The sequence below is a fragment of the Rhinichthys klamathensis genome, unplaced genomic scaffold (assembly GCF_029890125.1).
Source record: "Rhinichthys klamathensis goyatoka isolate OS25496 unplaced genomic scaffold, OSU_Roscu_1.1 h1tg000665l_1, whole genome shotgun sequence".
Taxonomy (NCBI): Eukaryota; Metazoa; Chordata; class Actinopteri; order Cypriniformes; family Leuciscidae; genus Rhinichthys; species Rhinichthys klamathensis.
In genome coordinates this window covers 316,560-343,189 of record NW_026607104.1, presented here as the reverse complement: position 1 = coordinate 343,189, position 26,630 = coordinate 316,560, and the positions used below count along the sequence as shown (strand labels likewise).

General features: G+C 40.7%; 1 protein-coding gene and 1 long non-coding RNA gene across 2 annotated transcripts in view; both read right to left on the bottom strand.

The window, feature by feature from the left end:
- Positions 1-307: 307 nt before the first annotated feature.
- LOC130076589 (uncharacterized) lies at positions 308-1,429 on the bottom strand. The gene is made up of 3 exons (XR_008805668.1): positions 1,231-1,429; positions 519-583; positions 308-377 (listed from the first exon to the last, which is right to left on the bottom strand). It is a non-coding gene; the product is annotated as an uncharacterized LOC130076589 (long non-coding RNA).
- Positions 1,430-8,275: 6,846 nt separating this feature from the next.
- LOC130076576 (up-regulator of cell proliferation-like) overlaps positions 8,276-26,630 on the bottom strand; it is a 38,572-nt gene continuing 20,217 nt past the window's right edge. Inside the window, exon 2 of the mRNA XM_056241707.1 lies at positions 8,276-12,983. Coding sequence (XP_056097682.1) covers positions 8,335-12,975 — 4,641 coding nt within the window. The 5' untranslated portion in view covers positions 12,976-12,983 and the 3' untranslated portion in view covers positions 8,276-8,334. The remainder of the gene's footprint in view (positions 12,984-26,630) is intronic.

Below are 26,630 nucleotides of genomic sequence, written 5' to 3'. Positions count from 1 at the left end.
CAGTGGTGTGTGTTTGGAGATGTTGACTTCACAGTTTCAGCACAGTCGGTAACATCATCCTTCCAGGTTCAGACAGCTGATTTACGGGCTTCACATTAAACATACTTCTAAATCCTGTAGTTTGTAAAAGCAGGATCTGAATGTCTGTAAAAACTGTCCAGTGAATTACCATGTACGGAGTAGGGAAGACTGGAATCCACGAATCTCAACATTTTCTGTGGCTATGTCACTTTGAAGGCATTGCAAGTATTTTAGAATCGCTGCAACACGAGTTTATCAGCGAGTAAGATTATAAACTTTCCAGGAAGTTCCAAGTTCTGTGAGTAGATGACGTCACTACTGTCACGTTCTCTTGTTCTTTACTGTGTTGTAGTTTTCTAAGGAAAAAAACAGTTTAACATAAACATTCATGGGAACATGTGATTCCATCACAGTGGTCTGTATCATTAAAGAAAGACAAAATCTACTTTATCTGTTCATTCTTCGTGTCAGTTTTTTCTGAACACTAAATATCTCACCTTATCATGGACCTCTTCAGATATATCAGTTTGACACTGCTCTGGACCACCAGAATCATGAGAAACTGGAACAGTAGAATAGTTTATATGTTATGACAGATATTTTTGATAACTTTATGCTAAGTCACATTTTTATCATCAGATATAGTGAAAAATGTGACTTACGAAGCATAGGAGTCATTCAGATCCAAGTGCAGCTTGTCTTTATTAAACAGAGTAGTCACCAGGCAAGGGTCATACACCAGCAAACTCAACAGAGAAGATCAGGCAAAATCATGGTCAATAAACAGGCAGGATATCAGGGCAGGCAGCAAACAAACAGGATACAGGAACAGGCAGGTAAACACATGGAAAAATGCTTGGAAGACTTAGCCCAGAGTGTTGTGTGAGTGTGGCTTAAATAGTGTTTGAACATGAGGTGCAGGTATGTGTGTGTAATCAGCGCAGTGCAGGTGTATGGTGTAATCAGTCCAGGGAGATGCATGATGGGAAATTAGCGTGGCTAATCAGTACAATCTGCTTACATGATGATCATGAAAATAAGAAGGGAATAATTTGCTCTCTCTGTCATATTTTGCAACACAAAATATAATATACAAATAAAAATAAAAAAAATTATTTGAGAAGAAAAAATACATGTATCATATCAAACTAGAAGCAAATAGCATAAAGTAAATTGTTGTATTCTATTAAAACTTTATTATATACTTACAATTTGGTCGTTTGTCAATGCTCTCCTGTTTTACCAGCTGTGGTCTGGATGTGCGAGATCGTTCTTCTCGGCTCTCCATTTCCCTCTGTTTCTCCTACTCTTCTCACGGTTCTTGCTCTTCTGTGAGTTGATGTAGGCTATCTCAAACTTATGACATGAAACTGATAAAATACTATTTCATATATATTTTAATTGTTATAGGGTACAGATAATGCATTTTCTGTGTTCATGGTAAATGGTAAATGGACTGCATTTATATAGTGCTTTCACAGACCCAATGGCCACCAAAGCGCTTTTTTAATCTTGCACACAAATCTTGCCGGGGGGAGATCCTGGGACTCTGGGTTGTTGTTGTGACCTTTCTAGCAGTTGTTCATTGATTTCCCAATGGATTGGATTGACAAATAACCTTTCAGGTAAGATGGTTTCGGGTTCTTCAACTGGACTTTCTGGGGCATGGATATGGGAAAAAGCATCTGCTCTAGTGTTCTTTGATCCTGGTCGATATGAGATTGTGAAATGAAAACGAGTGAAGAACAGTGCCCATCTAGCCTGACGTGGATTCAGTCTCTTAGCATCTCTTAAATACTGAAGGTTCTTGTGATCGGTGAGTACTAGAAACGGATGTTTGGCCCCCTCTAGCCAATGCCTCCATTCCTCCAAGGCAAGTTTCACAGCCAAGAGTTCCCGGTTTCCAATGTCGTAATTGCTTTCTGCAGTTGATAGCTTTCTAGAAAAGAACGCACAGGGTATGGTTTTGGAGGAATCATCAGAGTACTGGGACAGAATCGCTCCTACTCCTGTAGTGGAGGCGTCCACTTCTACTACAAATACCTTTTCCGTATCTGGATGATGGAGTAATGGTGCAACGGTGAATGCGGCCTTGAGTGATTCAAAAGCTCTGTCTGCTTCTGGGGTCCAAAGAAGTGTCTTGGGTTTTCCTTTTAGCAGGGAGGTCAGGGGAGCTGTCAAAAGGCTGTATTGATGTATAAATCGTCGGTAGAAATTTGCGAAACCGAGGAATCTCTGAAGTTCCTTAACTGACTGAGGAGTAGGCCAGGACAGGATGGTCTCCGTCTTCCGATTATTCATTTCCACTCCGTTCTCACTGAGGTGATATCCCAGGAACTCGACACTGGTTTGATGGAAAGAGCACTTCTCAGCCTTTAGGAACAGAGTGAATTCTCGGAGTCTTTGGAGTACCTGAGATACATGATGTCGATGTTCAACTAGGTCTTTGGAAAAAATAAGAATATCGTCGATATATACCACCACGAACTTTCCCAAGAAATCCCGGAGTACCTCATCCATGAAGCTCTGGAAGACGGAAGGGGCGTTTACCAATCCATACGGCAACACCAGATATTCATAATGCCCTGCAGGAGTTATGAAAGCCGTCTTCCACTCATCCCCTTTCCTAATTCGGACCAGATTGTATGCACTCCTTAAATCCAACTTGGTGAAAATTTTAGCTTCACTGAGCTGTTCCAGAGCTGATGGGATGAGGGGCAGTGGATAACTGAATTTCACGGTGATCTGGTTTAGGGCTCTGTAGTCAATGCATGGTCTTAAACCCCCGCCTTTCTTGGGAACAAAAAAGAAACTAGCCGCAGCAGGTGATGTAGAAGGACGGATGTAACCTTGTTCCAAGGCTTCCTCGATGTACTTTCGCATGGAATCTTGTTCGGGAATTGACAGGGAATAAATTCGACCCTTGGGAATGGAGGCTCCGGGTTTCAGATCAATGGCACAGTCCCATGGCCGATGGGGAGGTAAGTTGGAGGCAGTAACTGGATTGAAAATGTCAGAGAATGAGGAGTAACAGGAGGGAATACTAGTGGATAGGTTTTCCGTGGGACTTTCGATGGATGTGGAATTCACTTTTAGAACCTCGGGTGGTTGAGCACAGGGTGAGCTAGGATGTGGAATTTCATTAAGTGGGCACTGACAACCCCATCTAGTGATCTCACCAGACTGCCAATTTATGGTGGGTTGGTGACGAATTAACCATGGGCGACCTAGGATTATGTCTGTTTGACTATTCTGTAGAACAAAAGGTTCAAACATTTCATGGTGTACGTTTTCAATCCATAACTGGATGGGTGTTATCTGGGATGTGACATGTCCTTTGTTAATCTGCTCACCTGTTACGGCGTAGATGGAGTAGGGCTTGGGAGTGTCAATCTTCCGGAGGTTGAGTTCTTTACAGAGCTGTCCTGAAATGAAGTTCCCTGCTGACCCAGAGTCGATGATAGCTGTTACAGATACATGGATATTTCGAGATTTCAGGATTACAGGAATCGTAAGGGGTGTTGATATAATGGAGCTGTCTTGAACGGAGCTTACCGTCAGCCGACCTGGTCGAATGGGACAGGTGAGTCTAAAATGACCCTTAGCCCCACAGTACATGCATAATTTCAACTCTTTTCTGCGAGTGCGTTCTGCCTGGGAAAGTCGGAAAGTGTCGACTTGCATCTTCTCAGATTGATCTTCTGACGCAGAACCCATGACAACTTGAGGAGAAGAAGAGTGACATAGCATAGTATCTTGGTAACAGTTCTGAGATCTTTGCTGCACACGAATAGCCTGCTGGATGAATTTATCTATTCCCAGGGTGTCATCATAAATCGCCAATTGAAGACGCAGGGCAGGATTCAACCCACGGCGATAAACTGAGATGAGCGCCCTTTCATTCCACCCACTGTTGGAGGCTAGAGTGCGAAATTCTAAAGAATACTCAGAAACTGTCTTCTTTCCTTGACGCAACTGCAACAATTGATCACCGACAGAGGAATCTTCAGTTGGACGTCCGAAAACTTCTTTGAAGTGTTTTACAAATTCCTAAACAGATGTCATCACAGTGGATTCCTGCATCCACAATGCCTCAGCCCATCTCAAAGCTGCTCCGGATAATTGTTAGATAATGAAAGCGACTTTCGATCGCTCGGTGGGATAGTTGGGCTTGTTGTTCCAACGCAAGTGAACATTGCAATAAGAATCCGTTGCAATCCTCCGCCCGACCGGAGATGGCGCTGGGCGCGACTGTGGACTAGCGAAGCAGGCAATAGAGGGAGCGGAGTTTACGGAAGCGCTGGCTGGGGGTAGCACTGGGTTCGCCGGGGCAGCTGGGACTTGTATGGAATTTGTTGCAGCGGCGGTAGGTTGAATAGAGTTTGTATCTGTGTCTGAGGTTCGCATGGAATCCATTTTCTTCACCTCTTTTGGTTTTGGTCAAGTCTTCTGTCAGGATACAGGCTCGGAGTCTGAGGTAAGTGAATCAACATAAAGCTTTATTTCAGTGCTTCAAGTTCAAAGGCGAGAATATTCAAAGTTCAGAGGTGAATTCGGTGAAGATTACTGTGCGGGAAGGATTCCAGGTGAGCAGATCCTCTTCAGTTTATCTAATGATAAACTAACACAGTTCAGTGATGATTTGTCTTTTCTCTTTCAGATACAGCTGTGAGCGAGTGGAACTCAGGAGGAATACAAGGACTCAGGAGACCCGGATACAGTTGAAGCTTCTAGGAACATCAGAACAAGGACACAGAGGTTAGTATAATTCAGGTGAGTATACGTTACGTGACGAGGACAGGTTGTATCAGAGACTTCGTGAAACAGTGGTAAAGCATCTGTTCCTGTTGGAGACTTGACAAAGATTGAATGCGAACTGGTTGAATGTGAACTGATTGGGAACAGGTGCAGGTGATTAGAACTCAGGAGAGAGTGATCGTTGTGTGGTGTGAGATGTGGACTCTGATTGGTTTCTGACAGACATTATATATATATACATATATATATAGGGGAGAGCGGGGCACAACCTAACACATTTTGGTTTTGGCTCAATTATTTAAAAAAGAATTAAGTTAGATTTAACTTTTTTTTTACACAAGCAACATACACATATCTGCTACAAATGAACACTTAAAGTTTTTTTCTAGGGCCTTCCATTTAAAAAAGAATTAAGTTAGATTTAACTTTTTTTTTACACAAGCAACATACACATATCTGCTACAAATGAACACTTAAAGTTTTTTTCTAGGGCCTTCCATTTTCGTACAGTTGCACTGAAAGTGACAGAAGTGCAAATGTTACAACTTACCCCATATGCGGGGTTAATTGTAACAGACAGAGGGGTTAGTTGTAACACTTGTGTGTAACACATAATTCAGTACTATTTTATCTGTATAGTTTGATATTGTTTGTGCATCTGTATAGATAGATATCCATACATCCATTCCTCATCCAATCATCCTTCTATTATGAATCAATATCATGGATAGAGATATAGGAAAGGGCTGCACAATTTTGCAATAAATAAATAAGTAAATAAAATCATCAAATATTGCAATTGCAGTTGAATTACATTTGTGTGTGGCAGCTGCATGCAAAATTATTATTATTAATAATAATAACAGTAATAATAATAACAATTAGCTTAAAATAAAAATTTAAAGGGCTTATTGCATTAAAAAAGGCTATATTTTTAATAAATAAACAAGTGATCAATGCATAGTAAACTAAATAAAAAATAAATAAAAAATTCCAACATTGTTTGTGAAAGTCCAAATATATAAATACTCAAACCTGAAAAGTTGCGTGGCTCCCTGTTTTCATTTGATTATCATTGTTCACTTGGCGGCTTAGTAACACTGCGCTACAACTAACCCCGCTGTGTAAAACATATTTTAAGCCTAGCTAACACTTGCTAGGAGTTGCTGACATGTTTCAAAACGGTGTTATGTTTTAGCCAACAAGACAGTGATTAAGGCAATATAACGTTAGATTTGGAAACGTACACACCCAACTCAGAAACCGAAAAAAACCTATGATGAAAAAAATTACTTGCATGGTGTCAAAACACTCTTTGTCCAGTATCTTCACGAAATATTATCAAAACTTTCCACAAATTCGCGGGAGACCGTCTTCTGGCAGCGAGAGAAAAAGAGCGGAAACACAACCTGCTTGATCCTGACTAACTATGTAAAAGGTCCGTGTTACATTTAACCCCGCGTTAGGTTGTGCCCCGCGCTCCCCTACATCAAGAGTCTTTCCCCTTGAAATTTAGAAATCTAAATTGGTGAATTGAGAAGAAATCTACAAATGCAAACAGATGGAGGATAGTAGGTTTAAAACAAACTCCATCTAAATGTGGATTTTAAAGGTTTTATTTGATGATGATGATACAGGCCTCCCTCAAATGTGAAACTGAGTCCATGTCACCATCAGGTGTATCAAATATATACTTGATTGAAACTAGTAGCATAGAAAACATGCACATTGTGGCATGGTTTCCTTTGCTGCTCTATAAACCTATGAATACTAAGGAGACCATGGTTTCTGTGTGAACTGATTATTTTGTAGACATCTTTTGAAATTGAAACAATTGCGTGAGTTTGAGGAAGATAAAATTAATTAACTTTTTTAATACATTTTTGTAAAAGTCAGAGTTGTGTTAATATATATACTTTTACTTTTATACTTATACTTTTTTGTTTAAAAAAAACTTTTATGAGAAGTGCCCCTTTTTTTCACTTGAGCCCCTGCCCCTCAAAATGTCTGTGCACGTCCCTGGTAACAGTTCACTGCACAAAATACACCAGAAACGATTCTTAACTTTTCCCACCCCAGACTATTCTGTGCAGTTTACTTTATTAAACTCCCTCCAAGCACTGCACTCAGTGTCATACTGTCACTATCCAAACAATTTATGAATAATTAATGAACTGTGTGTGTGACAGTTGTCTCTGCACAAGTAAATTCAGACAGAGAAAGATACATATTTTATTTTACTCCCAGGCAATGGACAAATGTCTGCTCAGGTCTTTTTATTATTGCAAATGAAAGGTTACAGCCATTAACAATGAGAAGATATAAATAAATAAAACAGGGACATCATTAGTCTGCTCAGGTCATTGGTTCAGAAATAATTAATTTGTCTGTTACTTCTTTGTACAGTAGCTAGCTGTCACTATAGTGAGCAATGCTGAATAAAGCTTCGAGTAATGAACCTTTGGGTGAAGCAATGGGCTGTGAGGTCTCAGTGGTTCAGGAAGCCTCATTTTGCCATCACTAGCTATTTCCACTACCACATTACGTAACATGTTGTTTGTCACAAAATGTCTATTTAAAATAAAGTGTTGATCGGACAGTTTAAAAGACTCACGCTAAAAAATGCAAAAAAAACAAAAACAGAAACAAAAGTTTTCATTGCTAATGTTCATTCACCTTTGGTTGTAATATTACAGAACATTTTAGATATCTTTAAACATCTAAATCATTTAGATTTTAGGCAATGCTATCCCATAAGTGTACAAGGAATAACAACCACTTTCAGGACGGAGGTGTTGGAGTCCATTAGATGGTATATAAAAGACCCAAATGTGTCTAGAAGTTTGATATGTCCATGCTTTTTAATATATTTTATCAATATTTTTAGATGATTGTTTAATGGTGTGGACTTTCAATTGTAGATGCAAGACAGACAGTATATTATTAACAATAAAAGTTACAAAACAACTCTGATGCCGGTAACATTTATTCAGGTTACACTGATTTCATGTGATTAGCAAATGCCTCAAATGTTAATTAAACTGATCCAGATGTCAGCAGTGTTGTGACCTCACTGATACAGACATGCCTGTCTGTGTATGTCTTAATAGAGTCACAGAAAAACCACTCTTAACAGAGATACGTTCACAATCACAAACCAAAATCAAATTCACAATCCCAAACATAGCTCAGAAAAACACCTCAGTTATAGTACATGATTAAAAATCAAAGAGTAAGATTTGAAGCTTAAGATTTTTCTTTAAAACATTTGAAAGAAAATCTGTTCTAAAATAAGATGTCATGAATGTCAACAAAACAACAGAATTCATGCATGTATAGGTTATATAATGATTTGTCACTAAGAGTACACCACAACATTCGAATTAGTACTACAGGTTTACATATATAAAACACATCTTTATTTTATTGGAATAAAACACTTTCCTCAGTTTACTTATTTTTCATGTTTTACAAGGCAGTTTTTTTTTTCAATATTCATGGATACTTGGATTTTAAGGTGTGAGTTTTAAGTTCTTACCACAATACCAAACTGATTTAAACAGAGGGCAGAGAGGTAGTTAAATTGATGTTTAGGCTTTTCTCTGCATCCTCCTTTGTGATTTCTCCCCAGGGTATTTTTGCAGGCTTTGCACTGTACACCTTTGCAAACTGCTCATTGAATTCTGCCATCACGTATTTCCAGTATGCTGAGGCCTCTATGCTGGGGTCTGGATCGATTCGCCAGTCTGGATAGATTTTGCTGTATTCTTTATATGGATGCCACTGATCGTTGGTGTCTTCGCACTTAAACCTTGAGTTGCTCTGCACTAAAGAAGAGCAGATGTTGGTCACTAGTTTTTTAGACTCATTATCTCTGCAGCGGCCGAGACCTTCTGGTCTGTGGATTGAGACAAAGTGTTTAGTGTGAGCGTCTCCTCCAGCCTCACATGGTGCTTCACAGAATGGACACTGTTTCCCACAGCCATGCACTCGTTTGAACAGCAGATCCTGTGGTTTGGTTTGAAGACGATCTATTTTGCTTTGAAAATCTCTTGCTTGGAAACTTGCTTTCAGTGATTTATCCATGTCCATTACACAACATTGAAGGGATTTAGCAAAATTTTTTGTATTTGCATTGTTCAATGTGCTGATTTTGTCCACTGCGTCCTTGGGAAAAACAAACCTTTTTTCAAGTTTATTACAAATGTTCTCAATAAATCCCTTGATGTCCTTTATCTTTGTGTCTCGCTCTGCCTCTTCAATGGCCTGTTTAATTTCACTGATGACGTCATTGACGAGGTCCTCCTCCAATGTGAACATTCTGTTCTCTGCGGAAAAGTGCTTTTTGATTTTGTCCAAAATAAAGGCTTTAACAAATGTTTCATATGACAAGATGAAATGCAAATATGTTTCAAACTTAAATTCATCAAGAAGATTTTTCAAGATTGAAATCTGAAATGTTGTTCTTGATCCGAAAATTGCTATGTTTTCACCAGTCACCATCTTGACTGCCATTTTCATGCCCAAGTTCTCTGAAATACATCTTTCCAAGGCAGGTTTTAGGCAGTTTCTCATGAATTCATCAGCTTTCCTCTGACACTGGTCTCGTTCACGGTAAAGATCAATGAAGTCAGAGCGGTATGTTTGTTTGAAGTTCTCCAAGGCTGTTCGTGGGTTATTTTCCTTGATGAATTGATTGTGAATCTCTTGGAATTCTCTGCTTGCAAAGCCACATATGTGCAGTTTAAGAGACAGCTCAAAATCTTCCTCTAGCTTAAGATCTTCATGAGCCTTAAGTTTCTCACCAATCATGTTAAGAATTTCCCTGATGTATGTGTCATCATAATCATCCTTACTTTCCCTCTTTAATTTAACAAATTCCTGACAATCTCTGATAAGGTTGTCTGACATCTCTTGAACTATCTTGATATGATCTTTATACAACCACTTGGATAATTTTGTCAATACACTTGTTTTGCCTTTGTAGGCAATAAACTTTCCATGGCCATGGCTGTTTAAATCTTTCACTTCATCTAAGCGTTGAGCCATTGAACTTCCTCTAGATTGAAGATTTATCCTCAAACGATGAAAAACTCTTGTCTTGATATCTTGTTGTTCAAGCCCTGTGCCTGCCAGTGTCCTGACAGTCTCCTGCCACATGTTTTCAAATGCTTCATCCAGCATGGAGTCTGACATGTCTGACTTGTTCTCACGACAGTTTTTTAGCAAGTTTAACACTTTTTCCTCCATTGTGTCCATGTATGTCTTTTTGATTCCTTCCACTTTGATCATTCCATTTCGACGTGAAACGGCTGCCTCCAGTTTGACTGTGACAGAATTGGAAAGTTCCTTCTTCAAAGACGTTGTAGAGTTTATAAAGTCTTGTCGATAATTTTCCACTAGTTCAACATGACCTTCTCTTTGTTCATAGTATGATTTGATCTTGTCATTAATTTCTTTTTGTCCTTTTGAAAGCTTATCTTCTGTTTCCTGTAGTAAACGATAACGAACGTCTTCAACGGTGCACTTCTCAGAGTTTTCAAATTTTCCATGGTTTAAGATCTTGGTTTCAGCTTCTAACGTCCATGTGTGCATTTGCTGTCTCAGTGTCCAGTCCCATCTGTTGAACTCTGTGCACAGTTTCATGTATGCATCAGCTACAAGACTATTTCTGAAACTGAATATGAATTTCTCATATTTCACAGCAGTCCACAAGTCTTTGGTCCATTTAAGAAATTCATTGATGTTGTAAGACTCGTAACATCTGAAGATTTCCATTATACTCTTTTTAAGATTATACACAGACTCACTATAGCCAGTACTCACTGGTGCCATTGGGGGGTTTCCATTCCACAATCCAGGGATGTAGTGGTCACCCGTCACAGTGTCATAGTTCATCACATCTGTAAATTTGCTGAATTCCAGTTTGTTCTCCATTTTGGCTGCAGCTTGTGTCATTTCATCCAGCTGTTCCAACAGAAATTTACGGTCTCTCATGTTTGAAACATGAGCCGAGACATCAGCAACATTCTGGTGTACAAACAAACACGTGTGTTTCTTTCCTATCTCCTTCATCCTGAGGAAGGCATGAACAATGATCTGTAAAATGTCTTTCATCTCTGTTGAATTCTCCATGGCAATGTTGACAATTGTTACATCACTCAGTCCAACAACAAGAGTTGCCAACTCATTGTCATGTTCATGGCTGTTGTCCAGTTGTGCGAGCTCAGGGGATTTCAGTCCTTCGGTGTCAATTATCACTATATAATCACATTTGAGTTCTGCTTGGCGATCATCTGCTACTTTAATAAGCTGCATAAAGGCTCCCCTGGTGCACCTTCCACTGCTTACAGCGAACTGAACTCCAAACATGGTGTTCAGCAGCGTTGACTTTCCTGAACTCTGGACGCCCAAAACTGTCAAAACCTTAATCCTGTTTTTGGGCTTAACCAGTGTGTTTAACTCGGAAAACACACCAGAAAGCCATTTTTCAGGGATATTTGAAGAATCTCCATCCACTAGTTCAAGTGAAAATCCATCCAATAGTAGTTCAGCACAGAGTCTAGGTAAGGTTTCCAGCTGTTTTCGGGAAGGTGCACCTTCTGGAAGCGAGACTGCAGCCTCGTAAAGCTGGCTCATCTCTCGAATGAAGTGCTCCACTCCTAAAGAACTGTTTGAAATCTTTTTATCAAGCTCAGCAATTTCTGCCTTGTTTCCACAAACATCTTGACATTTCAGTTTGTACTGTTCTCTGAGTTTAGGCAGTATTTCATGGGATCGATTCTCTAGAGCGATTCTCAACCATTTTAAGAAGTAGGCCCTTTCTGGTGTTGATATTGCACTGATGAAGCAGCTCATAGTGGGAGACATGTCTTTGCTGCATTGCTCTTCTCTGAGTTTATCTTTCTGCATCTGAAGTTCATTTTTGTAGTCATCAATCTTCTTATCATCAATGTTCTTCAGTCTGCATTCCTCCTTCTCTAACTTGGCCAGTTTCATCAAGATCTCTCCTTGCAAGGGCAGCTTCTCCTTCTTGAACTGCACTATATCCTTTATTTTTGATGTGATTTCATCTGCACTTTTTTTTGCACACTGACATCCTTCACCATCCTCGTCCACCGAGATTCCCAGATTTCGTGCAATCACAGCTAAACGAACAACTGACATTTTGTGATTGTTTTTAATTGCGTCTTGCAACTTGCTCTGAATTTTGTCAACAAAGTCTGCATCATTATGGCTGGCTTTAAAGATGAAATTGCTTTTCTTCAGCTTGAGCTTGTTGACAGTAGCTTTTATGCTGTTGTTGTTGGAGTCTCCCACAAAAAATAGCTGAGGCGTAGGTTTCTGACTGGGCACTGAAATTAACTGTGTATCTAAAGACTGGGATTCAAAGAACACAAACACAGCAGTTGAAGCCTCACAAAGAAAAGAGAACTGTGTTTCAAAGTCCTGAATGTCACCTCTCAAGTTTGCAATGGCTATTGGCTCAGGAAAGATGTCAATGTTCTTGTTTCCACAAGGAAGATACCAGGCAAACTCAACCAAGCCATTTGATATTTCTTTCTTGATGTTTCCACAACCCATGTTGAAGTGCACAAAGGTATCAGTGTACTGTTGTGAATTGCTGAGCACTTTATTCAGAATTTCTGATTTGGAAATGTTGCACCTGCCAAGTCTCACAAAAGACACTAATGGTAGGTCTGAGAGAACAATCCTTTCTTCCACAAATCCAGTTGGATCTGACAGGGAGTGTGGTCTGTATTTTTTCACAATATCTCTCATTGCCCAAAGCATAAGCGTGATCTGATTGTTATCACTGTTTGGAAGCAGCAGAGGAATCGCAAACTGACACATGGACATTTTCATGATCATTTCCTGCTGAAGAAAACTGTCAGAACAAAGAAACACAGCAGTCAAAACGTCTAAAGGGTTTACTGACTGAGGACAGTCTGACTCAGCACTATCCTGATCATCGTCCCACTCTGAAACTTCTGCCTCATCTATTGAGGAACACTTTACACTCCTCGCTGTCCTTTGGAGCAACATCAGTCTCTTCAAGAACAGCCATGGCAGATCTGAAAGGGACTGGACATCCACATCTGTCACACTCTTCTTGTTGATCTGCAGCACTCTGTGGAGAGTGAGTTTCTTGCCATAACACTCTGCCAAACCCAAATCTACCAGGAGTTTCTTCATGATGTTCCCTGTAAATTAAAAACAAAATGAATAACTCTTGCCCAGTCAGAATTGCATGAATTTAAGAGCAATGGCATTTCCCTAAAAAAAAAAATGTTTTTGTCTCCTGACTTCATAATATCACAAATAGTCACTTGTGTTACTTTGTCTTTGTTTCCCGCCACTCATTAGTTTCTATGGACACTGATATATTCATCACAACTGTTTTTTTTTTAACAAATATTTTGTCTTCTTCACTGTGTAAGCTTTCCTTGTGCACTCTTCATTTGTCCAGTATTGTTCGTATTTCACACGCTGTCTCACATGTTGGCTGTCTAAATTTGAGTTGTTTAACCCTCATGCACTGTTCGATTTCTGGTTACAGCCTGTATGGTACAGGTCAAATTTACCCTAATTGGATTCAATACAACTCCCTAAAAATCACTCTATGAAAAAAAAAAAAAAAAAACTTACAATCAGGTACCAATAATTCACTTTTAATATCAATACTTTTCACACGTTACAAAGAATAAATATCTGAATTTATTTTTTATAAAAAAGTTTTTAACCACTATTTTTACTGCCCTTCCCTGACACCTGTGGGACTCTTGCCATTATTTATAACAATAATTTCTTTCTGGATGTTTTTTATGTGTTTTAGAGATTCAATTCAAATAAAATATTAACATTACATGCTCAAACTACTACTGAATAGGACGCCTACTCAATAAATATTATGAAAAGTATGGAAATATATAGATCAGATCACTCAAACCATATATGGAAATCGAAGAGCCCTTATATGGTCACCAGTGGAGTTTGGATGTCATCTAGTGGAAAAGTGTGGTACTGCGCACAAAAACAGTTTTTTTAGATATCAACCTAAAATTTGGCACAAAACTGTTTAGATATTTAGCTTTGATTTTCTTGAAATTTTAGAGTTGAACATGTTTTGTCAATAAAAAATATATATTTTATATATATATTTTATATATATATTATATATTTTATTTAAATATAAAATTCTAGTTTCTTTAGTTTCTTTGATCCTAGGTTTAGAGCAGGGGTTATAATACCAAAAATACAGTTATAATATATTTATGAATTTCTGATGCTCAGGAGGAGAACATCAAATTCTGACAGCTGACAACCCCTGGTTTACTGTATCTGCTGTTCTCCTCCTGAGCATCATACATTCATACATCTATTATAATAGCCCGTCTTTTTGGTCTGAGGTTACCATGATGTTAATATTCCTTTGTTGTAACAAATTAAATAACCTCTTATTTGCCTAAATGGATAAACTACATGAAACTAAGCATGGTAGCTTAGAATAACTTGTTCTCCACTTCATTTAATGTTGAAGAAAATGTTGAATGACGAAGAAAAGTAAGGCGAGATCCCGAGAAAACAAGGAGGAACGAAAATGTTATGCATGGGCTTATATGGCTATAGCATCCAGGATGCTTTTAATTTTAAAAACATGTTTAATTTGTTGTACTTCACTTCAACACAAGCATAACAGCCTATAATAAAGGTCTATATATATTTATATATATATATATATATATATATACACCTCACAGTCACAACCCTCATAATAAAAACCATTTGTCATTAAAATTTGATATGTCTATATTAATACATTTTTGGCAGTAATTTGTTTAGTAATTTATTTACAGTTCCTGGACACTGAATATTAGTGAACATTAGTGAAATGAACATTAGTGCTTTTATAATTTTTTCCTGCATTCTATTGAACCAATATAATTATATTATGTTTTGCAGTGCAATATCTCACACATGCACTAATATACATAAATAATAGGCAACCACATGTTAAATAAAACTACAAATTATAACGAATAGGCCTATGAAATGTTTGCCAGCTCCGGGAGAGACTGCGACATGAAACATAGACTATCATGCATCATATATAGTACTATGTTTAAAACATTTAAATAGACACATTAAGTAGTGAGAACGTGTATGATTCAGTAGCTCATAGTTGATAGGCTCTTCACAAGCGATTTCTGAGAGACACACAGAGACTTCGCAGCTATACAGCACCTCTGTCAAATGATGCAGAACCATAAGAATCTCGTTTGGGGGCCCTGGAATATGTCCTTATAGGGGGGCCTTGGGGAAAAAGGTTTAAAACCATTTTATCTTCAGGACAAACACTGTAAAAAAAAAAAAAGAAATTCCTAATTTTATGGAAAATAACATTTTTTTGAGGTTGCTTTATTTTATTTTAAATTGTAGTCTCTAAACTCTAAAATGATCTCTAAATTAATAAGTTAGCTGGTTTTAAGTACATTAATGGCAAATTACAGTAATTCACTTTTTTATGCAGAAAAAATACTGTATTTTTTACAGTGCTTTTTTCTGTTTTCTTAAATTACATACAAGTGTATGTAAAATTACAAAAATAATCTGTAATAAATAAAATAACAAAACAGTTAGATGATAAAACGGTCAAATGACTGGCAGCAATGGCTGCCAAACAAAAATGTTACATTTAAAGTAAAATCTTCTTATTTAAATAAGCTGAAAACATGCCACATGACATTGAACATTAAACACAAACAGGTCTCTCTAGATCTCAGCATCTTTACTTATTACAAACCAGTTTGACTTTATTTCCCTCATACAGAACTTCTTAATGTGAATGAACATGTTCAGGTGTTGATGTTTTATAAAAAAAGATTTTCACTGTGTGTAATGTGCAAATAATGTGTAAATGTGTATGTAAATAATGATGACATAATGATACAATCATCATCTAGTGGCCTCATCTCATCCAAAGTTTGATCTCTGAATATAGTATTTAGATTAATTAATTTCACATTATTTAGCTTTGTAATACTATTGCATAAAACCCTGTCCTGCTTTGATATTTTGAAAGTTTTTAAATCATTATTCAGACAGGATCATGTAGACACACACATACATCAAGAATCAGTGTATGAACCTCAACAATGGTGAAAAAATATTCAGATAAACAATCAACTCTGAGCACCTCAAAACAAGCTAAAGTCACAAAAAAGCTTTTTATTGATTCTCACCATTGTTGAGATTCATACGCTGATTATTGATGTTTGTGTGAGTCTAAAAGACTCAAAATAAGAATTAAAAAGAAAAAATCATAATATCTGACTGCCATTACTTCATAATATAACAAGGCTGCTACAAATAATGCAAAACTAACAGGAATATACTCATAGATCAGACGCTGGATGAGATCAGTTAATAAGGCCACTTGATGATGATTGTATCATCACGTCGGCTACCTTGCATGGGGCCCCGCCTCATGTCTGTGACGGCCCTAACCAAAGGAGGAGAAGAGAACTTTGGAACAGAAAAGAAAACTTTTAGAGGAATTATGATATTTTTTTTTACAAAATGTGTGCACTTAGGGCTGGACGATTTTGGCTAAAATCATAATCACGATTAATCAAACAAGTTACCTCGATTACGATTATTGAACCGCTGAAAACAACGGCTCGTTTGAATGGCAGAGCATACACGGCAGCAGTTCAGGCCGGTGCTGCACTTCATACCATGGCGGTGCTACAGGCGTACCAGGCCGACCTGCTGAGGGATCTCGACCAGGGGGCAGGGTTGTCCCCTGAGGCGGTGGCTGAGCTGCGCCGCACCACAGATCTGGCTCTCCGGGCTACCAAGCAAACCGCTGCCGCGATCGGTCGGTCGATGGCGGCGATGGTGGCCACGGAGAGGCATCTGTGGCTAAATCTAGCTGGCATCGGGGAGAAAGAAAAAACCTTTCTCCTCGATTCACCAGTTTCGCCTTCCGAACTCCTTGGCACCTCTGTAGAAGCGGTGGTGGGGAAGTTCAGGGAGGCGAAGGCGCGTTCAGCAGCATTTAAAACATGTATACCGCTGAGATCCGCGTCCGCACCCAGGCAGGCGGGAGAGCCTGGCCCTTCACAGTCTGAGGACCGTAGGCAGGGCCAGCGAGCCAGTGTCGCCTCTCGTGCGCCCCCTCCCTCAAGGAGCAGGTCGCAGAGGAGGCGTGACTCCCGCCACAGAAGAGATTTGAGGGAGGTTATCCAGAACAAACGCTCACGGCGTCGGTAATGGATAACCTCCCTGGAGGGTCACGACTTCTGCCCTCTCTCTTCTGACCCCCAGGCGTTCATTACATCAGGCCTGGGGATGGGCCTATGATGAGAACTATGTTCTGATGGCCCACCCGGGCCTGGTTGGTGGAAACGCCCCTTTCAGGCATGTAAAGTGGCGGTTCCCAGGTTCGTATAGAACTTCTGGCGAGTCTTCACTTTGCACGCCGCAGGTGAGCTGCTGGTCTTTTCAAGGAGTATATTTTTTGTGATAAAAAATAACATATTTCTCTTTACAGACCTCGTTCCCTGTATAAAGAGTTATGGGGTCATGTCAAGGTAATAAAGGTAAGGTAACTTTATTGGATTATTAGGGCCCTGAAGTTCCCCGTTAGGTGGCCTGAACGAAAACTATGTTAGCCTTTGGGCTGTTAGCCACCTCAGGGTAGAGTAGTTGGTCTCTCTCTGATAGTATGTTTTACTTAGAGTGTTGACTGACGCTAGAGCTTCAGATAGATCTTATGTCCGGCCCATGGGACCGTTTTGACTTTTCTGAGTATTTCGCCCCTTGAGCTCTGTTGAGTTTTCATTAGGTTGAGCGTTCTGCAGCCCTTTGTATGGAATAATACAGACTATATTCTTTAGTAGGCTGTGGCTCCTCTGAGCCCTCAGATAGATCTATGCTTACAGGTTGGCCCTCACTAGGGCCGCCTCTGTAGCTGGCCTAGGCTGTGTCAGGGATATTAGAGGCGTTCTGCTAAAATTAGCATTTCTTCCTCTGACCCTTCACTTTGTGAATGTAGGTTTTTGGCATCCCTGTATAATCAGCCTCCTCCCATGGGAGTCGTTAGGCCAAGGCCCGCCCCCTTCTCTGCATTCTGGGGTTACTAGAGTAATGCAGCGTGGTGCAGAGGATGGTAAGGACATGGTAGGCCTCAGTTAGGCCTCCGTGGTATATAAGTCCTTTTGAGCAGGGTTAGGCCGTCTTTCGCTTCACGAAGAAGACTGAGTCTCCTGCCCGACCCTGCCGTGCAGAACTGGCCTACGGATTTAGGCCGCCAGTGTAGGCTTCACTAATACCTTGCTGAGCTACTGCTCAGGCTGTGGGTTGTAGGTGGTTGGCTTTCATTCAAGCCCCACTCCCCTAGGTTGGGCACAGATGTTTTGCTGTTACCCCTAGAGCCCCTGGCAGGCCCGCACCCTGGTAAACTCAGGGTGAGGTGTGAGTATTCCCCTGTGATTCAGGGTAGGTCTGAGCACTTCACTCCCAGTTCTGTTTTTATCCTACCTCGCACTACTATGGCTCGGGTCGAGTATGAAGTAAGCCTTCACTTCTTCTTTGGTCGAAGTTCGCTCCCCTGAAGCCAGAGCATTGCCCTGTGCTGACGCCCATGCATAGATGGTAGGCCCCTGACTAACTGGGGCCTCCACTGAGGCAGAGTGGCGTATGTTGTACTCCCCTTGTTCTAAGGGTATTAGCTCTCTATGCTGAGTACAGTGCCATGGGCAATGTGATTAGGCACCAGGATGCTGTAGGCGCTGTGTAAACAGCTTATCTGCCAGCGAAGGCTGCGCCATCAGGTAGTAGGCCTCAGCAGGCCTCCTTGTATGAGCAGCCCCCAAGAGGGCGCTATAGGCTACTTCTCGAGAGGATTGGTTGGCCTTGGTGGTTCGGGCAGTTGACTCACCGGTGGGTAGTAGGCCTTAAACAGGCCTCCTCGGAGGTGAGTCCCAACATTGTGGGACATGCTTTAATGCCGCTACAGGTAGCTAGCCGTACTAGGCCTCCTGTGGGTGGGCCCAATAGTTACATTGGTGTAGTATGGTTCCCAACAGTGTTCCTTTGTTGCAGATTTGACTTGCTATCAGCTAGTAGGCCCAACCGGGCCTCCCTGATAGGCAAGTCCCCAGCTGGCTGGCCTTAGCAGGCCGCCTTGGAACTGTCACCCGGACTCAGCTACCAGTTGCTATCAGGTAGTAGGCCCCTCAGGCCTCCCTGAAGGTGAATTCCCACTTAAGATGGTTATCAGGTAGTAGGCCTCACCCGGCCTCCCTGAAGGCGAATCCCCACCTACATTGGCTATCAGGTAGTAGGCCTCACCAGGCCTCCCTGGAGACAAGCCCAAGGACAGACAACTGGACAGCTAGCCTGACTTTCTATCGGGTAGCAGAAAAAGCTCCCAGATATTATGGCTGTCAGGTAGTAGGCCTCACCAGGCCTCCCTGAAGACGAGTTCCCACATGCTGTGATTATCAGGTAGTAGGCCTCACCAGGCCTCCCTTAGGGTGAGTTCCCCACGTACTATCGTTATCGGGTAGTAGGCCTCTCTAGGCCTCCCTGTAGGGGACCACATACTGTTGCTATCAGGTAGTAGGCCTCACCAGGCCTCCTTGTGAGTGGTTCACTAGCGGTGCTGAGTTCAGGAAGCTAGTGGCCTCTTGCTATCATTTCAGCTGGCCTTATCAGGCAGCTGCTGAAGGCGAGCTTGCACCCTGGCTCGACTAAAGTGTTCATTCTCTGCTACTGGTTCCCTCTCGGAACCTCTTTCCTGCCTACAGCCTGGTTTTGCCTACCAGGGGGACCATATGCTCCCCTCATTGAGGGTCACTGTGAGCACGCGGACTCCTGAGTCTGGTCAGACGGTCGTAGGCCTCTCGTGAGGCCTCCCAGTTAGATCAGCCCTTAGGCCTTCACAGGCCTCCTCAGTGTTTGTAACAAGCACTGGGTAGATCCATGGATCGAGTAGAGAAACTCCCCTCGCTGGTAAGGGTTGGAAAGCACTTGCTGAGTCATACTCTCCGGGATATCCCGTCTCTGAGATCCGGGCCGAGTGGTTCACTGCCAGCTTCGCAGTCCCTCGGGTTGGATGCCTTACTTAAGGCAAGTGTCCAGAGGCTCTGTCTTCGGACAGACAGGAAGTGGCCAGACTAAGTGTCTATGCTCTGACACCAGGTCAGGCCGTCCTGGTGGCACTTCGGGGTGAGTACGTTCCCCTGAATAGTGACTGGCTGGGGTTCCTTCGGGTTCCCTAGCCACATTCCCTAGAAGGGACCCCTTCTAATTAAAGTTGTGGTCCTAGGCCTTTGAGCAGGCCCAGGTAGGCCTTTCATTTAACCATGTTTATGGAGGTTTTCCTGCTAGGCTTATAGCTTGGGCTATGACCGTAGGGGATGCTGTCACCGACAGCCCAGTGTGACCTGACGGTGAGTGGTTCTAGCGTTTCATTTGAAATTGCTGGTTCTGACAGTTGTCACTGCCTTTGGGCATGCACTCCCTCAGCATGGCGGAGTGGGTATTTCGTTCCCCATAGCGTCGAATGACGTATTGTTGAGTTCCTTTCGAAAGGGAACGTCTCAGGTTACAAATGTAACCTTTGTTCCCTGAGAACAGGGAACGAGACAATACGTCTCCCTGCCATGCCTCGGGGCTTGCCTGCCGTACAGTCCCTTCAGACGATAAGGTGATTTGTCATGTTTGCAAGGCGCCCTTATATACTTCCAGGTCGCACGTTAATCATTCACGCTAATGATTCACGGGCTGTCGCCGGTCAATGTGATTGACGTGATTTGATAGTGATTTCAGACACCTGTCACGCCTGAGGCGTTCCCCATAGCGTCGAATGACGTATTGTCTCGTTCCCTGTTCTCAGGGAACAAAGGTTACATTTGTAACCTGAGACGTTTCCTAAAAATGTAAAATAAAGAACTTTTAAATAGTTATTTTTGTAAACAAAATAAATTATTGTTAATATTGCTATCTTAAAAGTAAAATATAACTTGTATAAAACTAAAAAAACTAATCCTTTTACACTGCGTGTTTCTTAATGGTAAGCGGCTCCTATTGCTGAGTTGACTCTTGAGTTCCCCTCCATAGCCCCTTTCACACAGAGATTCCGGAAAATACACGGATGATTTGACCCGGGTTCGTTTGACTTTGGTTCATTCACACTGCCAGTGATTTTCCGGAATCAGAGAGTGCGTTCACACACACAACCCGTAAAAATCCCGTAAAGACACGTAACACATCGATGTGACATGTAATGTCTCAGCAGCGTCTGCTTATGAGCTGCGATTTCCACGCTTGAGCATTTTTTTCTCTGATTCGATCATTAACGCTGGCGAACAATCCAGGCTTCAGCGCCATCATTACGACACGGCATTGATTACAGCTTTTGTTCATACAGCGCGCGTTCCGGGACTGAACACGGCAATGTTACTAGGTCCCCAACCTGACATCAAAACCGGGTCGTGTTTGCGTTCACACAGAAGGAATATTTCCCGGGATCAACGCGCTGTGTGAAAGGGGCTTATGTTGCTTCAATGTCGCAGACTGTACGGGGCGGAGTCACGTAACTACACACGCGGTAATATGTTTTAAGGGGAAAGTACATTAACACACAGTGGGCGGAAATATCAATAGGATTAAAAAAACGAAAAAAACGACATGGTAAAATTACGTCGGTTATAGGCTCTGAATTTCGGTTTCGATTATTTTTCGATTAATCATCCAGCCCTATGTGCACTGTACATACAGTACTCTCTTTATTAGAATATAACCAAAAAATACAGGAAATTTGTATGCAGTATTAAAAAACTGAAAGAATCTGAAAAAAACCCCAGCTTCTAGGCTTAAGTGGAAAGTATTTAGTGACCTCCACTTACACTCGAGCAATAGCAGGAACAAGGCTCTCTTAAACCTAAATGGAATAGAAAAGGACTGGAAAGCTAGCCTGGGAAAATCCAGACAACTTCCGGCAAATTTAGATCTGCTCTGAAAGTTAGTCTGGCAAAGAGCTCATTCAAGCTCATTTCCAATCCGCCGAAATCGAGGCACCAATCAGAAATGTTGGGGCGGGCTTTACATGATGACGACAGCGCTGGGATTTTGAAGCAGATTTTGTAGCCTACATTACAAAGATGGATGCCACCGTCGGGTCGAACATCACTCGTTCCAATCAGCTATCGCGTCTGTTTTAAGCGATTTGAACGTTACCTTTTTGTTAAAAACCGAGCAAAGAACAACACTCGGAGATGCTTCTGCCACTCTGCATACGTCATCTCCTTCATCGCTCTGATTGGGTTTAGGTCTATCCGCGACGTCCGTTGGTGACGCCCCTCTGGAAATGATTTGTCTATGACGCTTTGCCAGACCATAACTCAGTTACAACTGAGAATGGTCTGGTTTTAACCAGGCTACTGGAAAGCCAAAAAAACCTTCAAAATGTGAGTTTCGTTTTTGAGAAACTGGAAGAAGTCCAGGATGTTGCTAGACTAGTTAACCCTCTGGGGACCAAAAACGCGCCGCCGCATTTTGGCAGATTTTTTTCACATAGCAGAAAAATAGACTTAAAGTACTCCCATCATTTCTGGTCATACAGAGTTAAGAAATATGAGAAAATAAACTGTTAAATGTCTACTTTTTTATGTGCCCACATACAATCGAAATAAAATATTGTGCTTTTGTAAAATAAAGAAAATAAACAGGGTGTGCGTTCTGCCTCTCCGTGTCCGTGAACTTTTTTTCTGGAGCACGTCTCTAAACTTAAACAAAACTCAGCGAATACTATTCACCCAGCCATGAGCAATCTATCTTTAAAATCATTTAAATTTGTACTTTTAAATGATCTGATTCAAAACTAAAATAAATATTCTTGGTTTATGTCATCTATATAAAAAGAGAGAGGTGTCAGCCGTTCTTATTATCGCCCTCGCATCTCATTATTCTGGTAATGTGAGACGCCCATGGAGAGCGCGCGCTATTCAAATGCAAATATGTGAAGCAACACATTGAGATGTGTAAACGCCCATATAAACTTTGTAAACACACTATATTTAGTCAAATTAATGTACTATAGACATTATAGACATTTCTATAGACGATGTTAAGTCTTACTTTAGACAAGTGAATCCCCGTAAAGCTAGTGGGCCTGATGGTATTAGCAGCAGGACATTAAGGGTGTGTGCAGATCAGCTGGCACAGCCCTTTCAAAGGCTATTCCAGCTGTTAATAGACACTGGTGTAGTTCCTTGTCTATGGAAAAAAATCTTTGATCGTGCCCCTACCCAAAAATAACAAACCTAGGGAACTTAATGACCTGCGCCCTGTTGCCCTAACATCTACGGCAATGAAATGTTTTGAAAAAATAATTCAAAAAAAGCTTTTGTGTGAAGTCACACCATCCTTAGACCCAAACCAATTTGCTTATCGTGCAGATAGGGGGGTTGAAGATGCACTACTGACTCTGACAAATAACATATATGAGCACCTTGAACAGGCAAAGAGTCTTGTTAAGATTGTGTTCATAGATTTCAGCAGTGCCTTCAACACAATCCAACCCCACCTGATGGTAAAAAAATTGATTTAGCTTGGGGTTAACCCAAGACTAGTTTTGTGGATTTTTGACTTTTTGACGAACCGTAGCCAACAAGTCAAATTTAACTCATGTGTCTTTTTTTAGTTTGTAAAGTTTTTTAGTTTGTTTTTAGTTTCTAATTTATCATTAAAAGCCATAAACACAGGGGCACCACAAGGGTGTGTTCTGTCCCCTATCCTATACACCTTATACACTAACAACTGCCAAGCAACCATTTCAAACCACACCTTTTTTAATTATGCTGATGACACAGCATTAGTGGGTTTTGTACAGTCCAATACTGCATCCCTAGAGGGCTTTGAGAGGGAGGTGCAGGGTTTTATCAATTGGTGTACAGATAATTTCCTTGTGGTTAATGCAAAAAAAACAAAGGAGTTGATCATAGATTTTAATAAAAAGGGAATTGTAGTTCCACCCTCAAATATAAACGGGGTAGTGGTAGAGCGGGTCACAACATACACATATTTGGGTGTTGAAATAGATAATAAACTGAATTTTAATGAATGTGCACAAAATAAGTTCAAAAGGTTGCAGAAGAGGATGTTTTTTTAAGGAAACTTAAAGGATAATTCCTGTATTTAACACTTTGAGTCTATTTTTTAGTTTGTTTTGGATGAACTAGTCAAAAAGTCGAGACAGGACCCATCGTCAACATTTCTGAGTCCACCACTCTAGTTCATCCAAAACAAACTAGAAAATAGACTCAAAGTGTTAAATACCGGAATTATCCTTTAACCATTTTAAAATAGACAACTGTATTCTTCAGATGTTTTACAAAGCTCTCTTGCAGAGTGTCTTATCTTTCGGTCTTATTTGTGCCTTTGGTAACATGCACATTAAAGATCAGAATAAATTGCAACGAATCGTCAAAACAGCCAGCAAGATCATTGGAGTTGATCAAGTATCTGTAGCCCAATTGTACAATGACCTTAGTCTTAAAAAGACAGAACAAATTCAAAATGATTCAACCCACCCTCTTCATAAGAATTTCTTAAGAAATAACAGGTCAAGTGGTAGACTACTGCAAAGGAAAATTAGGACTACAAGGTACAGCAATTATTTTGTGCCTACAGCAATTAGACTGTACAACAATCAGTATAGCATTTAGCTAGTTTATTTATTCACACATGCTTGTCATGTTTCTATAATGTTTGTTGTTTTGTCCGTCTTGTCTGTGTTTTTCTTCTTATGTTTTAATGTTTTAATGTTTTAATGCTTTTGTATTTAATGCTTTTGTATCTATGTTTTTATTTGTATGCAGCAGGTTTTTTAACAGTGGAGCGTGTAATGGTGACCACATGAATTTCCTACTTGTGGATAATAAAGTTTACCTTGACCTTGACCTTACTGTCGTCTTGCGGTGTTGTGAGAAATAATCCTGGGACATTTACCTACCTCAGAACAAGTGCTGGTTTATTTTCACTTCGAGGAGGAGCAACAGATCCAGCTGAGAAGTGTGTAAGTGTTTTATTCTTGTGCTTTGTTCTAATCGCGATATAGAATAACGTTAGTGTCTGTAAACGCAAAAATAGCATACTGTTTAAATTTGAATCATGTTTCTGTGTCTGTGTGTGTGTGTGTGTGAATGAATGAATGAATGAATGAATGAATGAATGAACGCACAGATGCGCACTGTTACAGACGAAATAAAAGACAACATTCCGTTGACTAGTTTTGAATAGATTATAAAGTTTTTACTCTAAAATTGACATCAAATAAGCTTTTGTTAGCAGTTTCTGCTCATATGTTAAATATATAGTATGTTTTGTCAATAAACTAATCAACTAAGATGTATAGTGTTTGTTCCAATGCAAGCTATATCAAAATAATGAATCCTTAACTTTGAAATATGTATGATCAAATGTATTGGCCTACTAAGACATTTATGGAAAAAGACAATTTTCTTTTCAAGATGTTTCCAACTCTAACTTTGAACCAATTCTGTATTTGAACAGGATTTGTTTCCAGGTATGACTAAAATGTGCTTTTGACTTTCATTTAGATTTAGATTGTATATATATATATATATACAGGTCCTTCTAAAAAAAATAGCATATTGTGATAAATTATTGTGATAAACTTACACCATTGCCATAAATAACTGAAAAACGTACAAATGTCAGTGCATGTCAAAACATCCCAAGGGCCCCAAAAACACCTTGGTCCCCAGAGGGTTAAAACCAGACCATTCTCAGTAGTAACTGAGTTATGGTCTGGCAAAGCTTCAGAGACAAATAATTTCCAAAGGGGCGTCACCAACGGACGTCGCTCAAATGCCACTGGGCGCAATTGGATAGACCTAAAACCAATCAGAGCGATGAAGGAGATGACGTGTGTATGCAGAGCGACGAAGAAACATCTCCGAGTGTTGTTCTTTGCTCGGGTTTTAACAGAAGGAAACGTTTCGCTTAAAACAGACGCGATAACTGATTCGAACCAAGGGGGTAATCCATCAACCGGAAACTGAAGCCTCTCTGAGCGACGCCATTGTAGCAGACCATCACCTGCTGTTAGCAATCGGGGAGACGTGGAGGCATAAAGTCAAGGGAGAAGCCCATAGAGAGTCATAAAGTTGATCCTGCTAGACAGCTCCTACTCACATTCCCCGTCTCTGCAAGATTCGGAAGGGAATGATTCAGAATTCTCTTGGCACAGCTACTAGGTTGCTCACGTCACATCTCCGTCGTCAAGCTCAGTTTGAGCTTTCGCAGTACGCTCAGCCATCAGGAAGTGAGTGCTTCTAAAGGGCTTCAGTTTTCTCCATTGAAATCTATGGGGTCGCTGTGTCCATTTCTTTTACTGTCTATGATTCGAACGAGTGATGTTCCACGGCGGCATCCATCTTTGTAATTTAGGCTACAAAATCTGCTTCACCGTCGCTGCGCTGTTGTCATTGTGTAAAGCCCGCCTCAATGTTTCTGATTGGTGCCTCGATTTCGACGGATTGAAAATGGGCTGGGCCAAACTTACTTGCAGAGCAAATCTAAATTTGCGGGAAGTAGTTTGGGGTTTCCCAGGCTAGGAGGTCACACTAAATACAGATTTTTGCTTAAAGCTGCAGTCCGAAGTTTTTCCTCTTTGTCGCCATCTCTGTTCGAAATCTGCAATTGCAGTTATACACAGAATTATCAACTTTACGTGGGTTGTGCCTCGGCACGGCACAGCGCGGATGAAACTAATGTTTTGAGGAGAATGTTCAAGTACAGTATGTCTCGTGTGG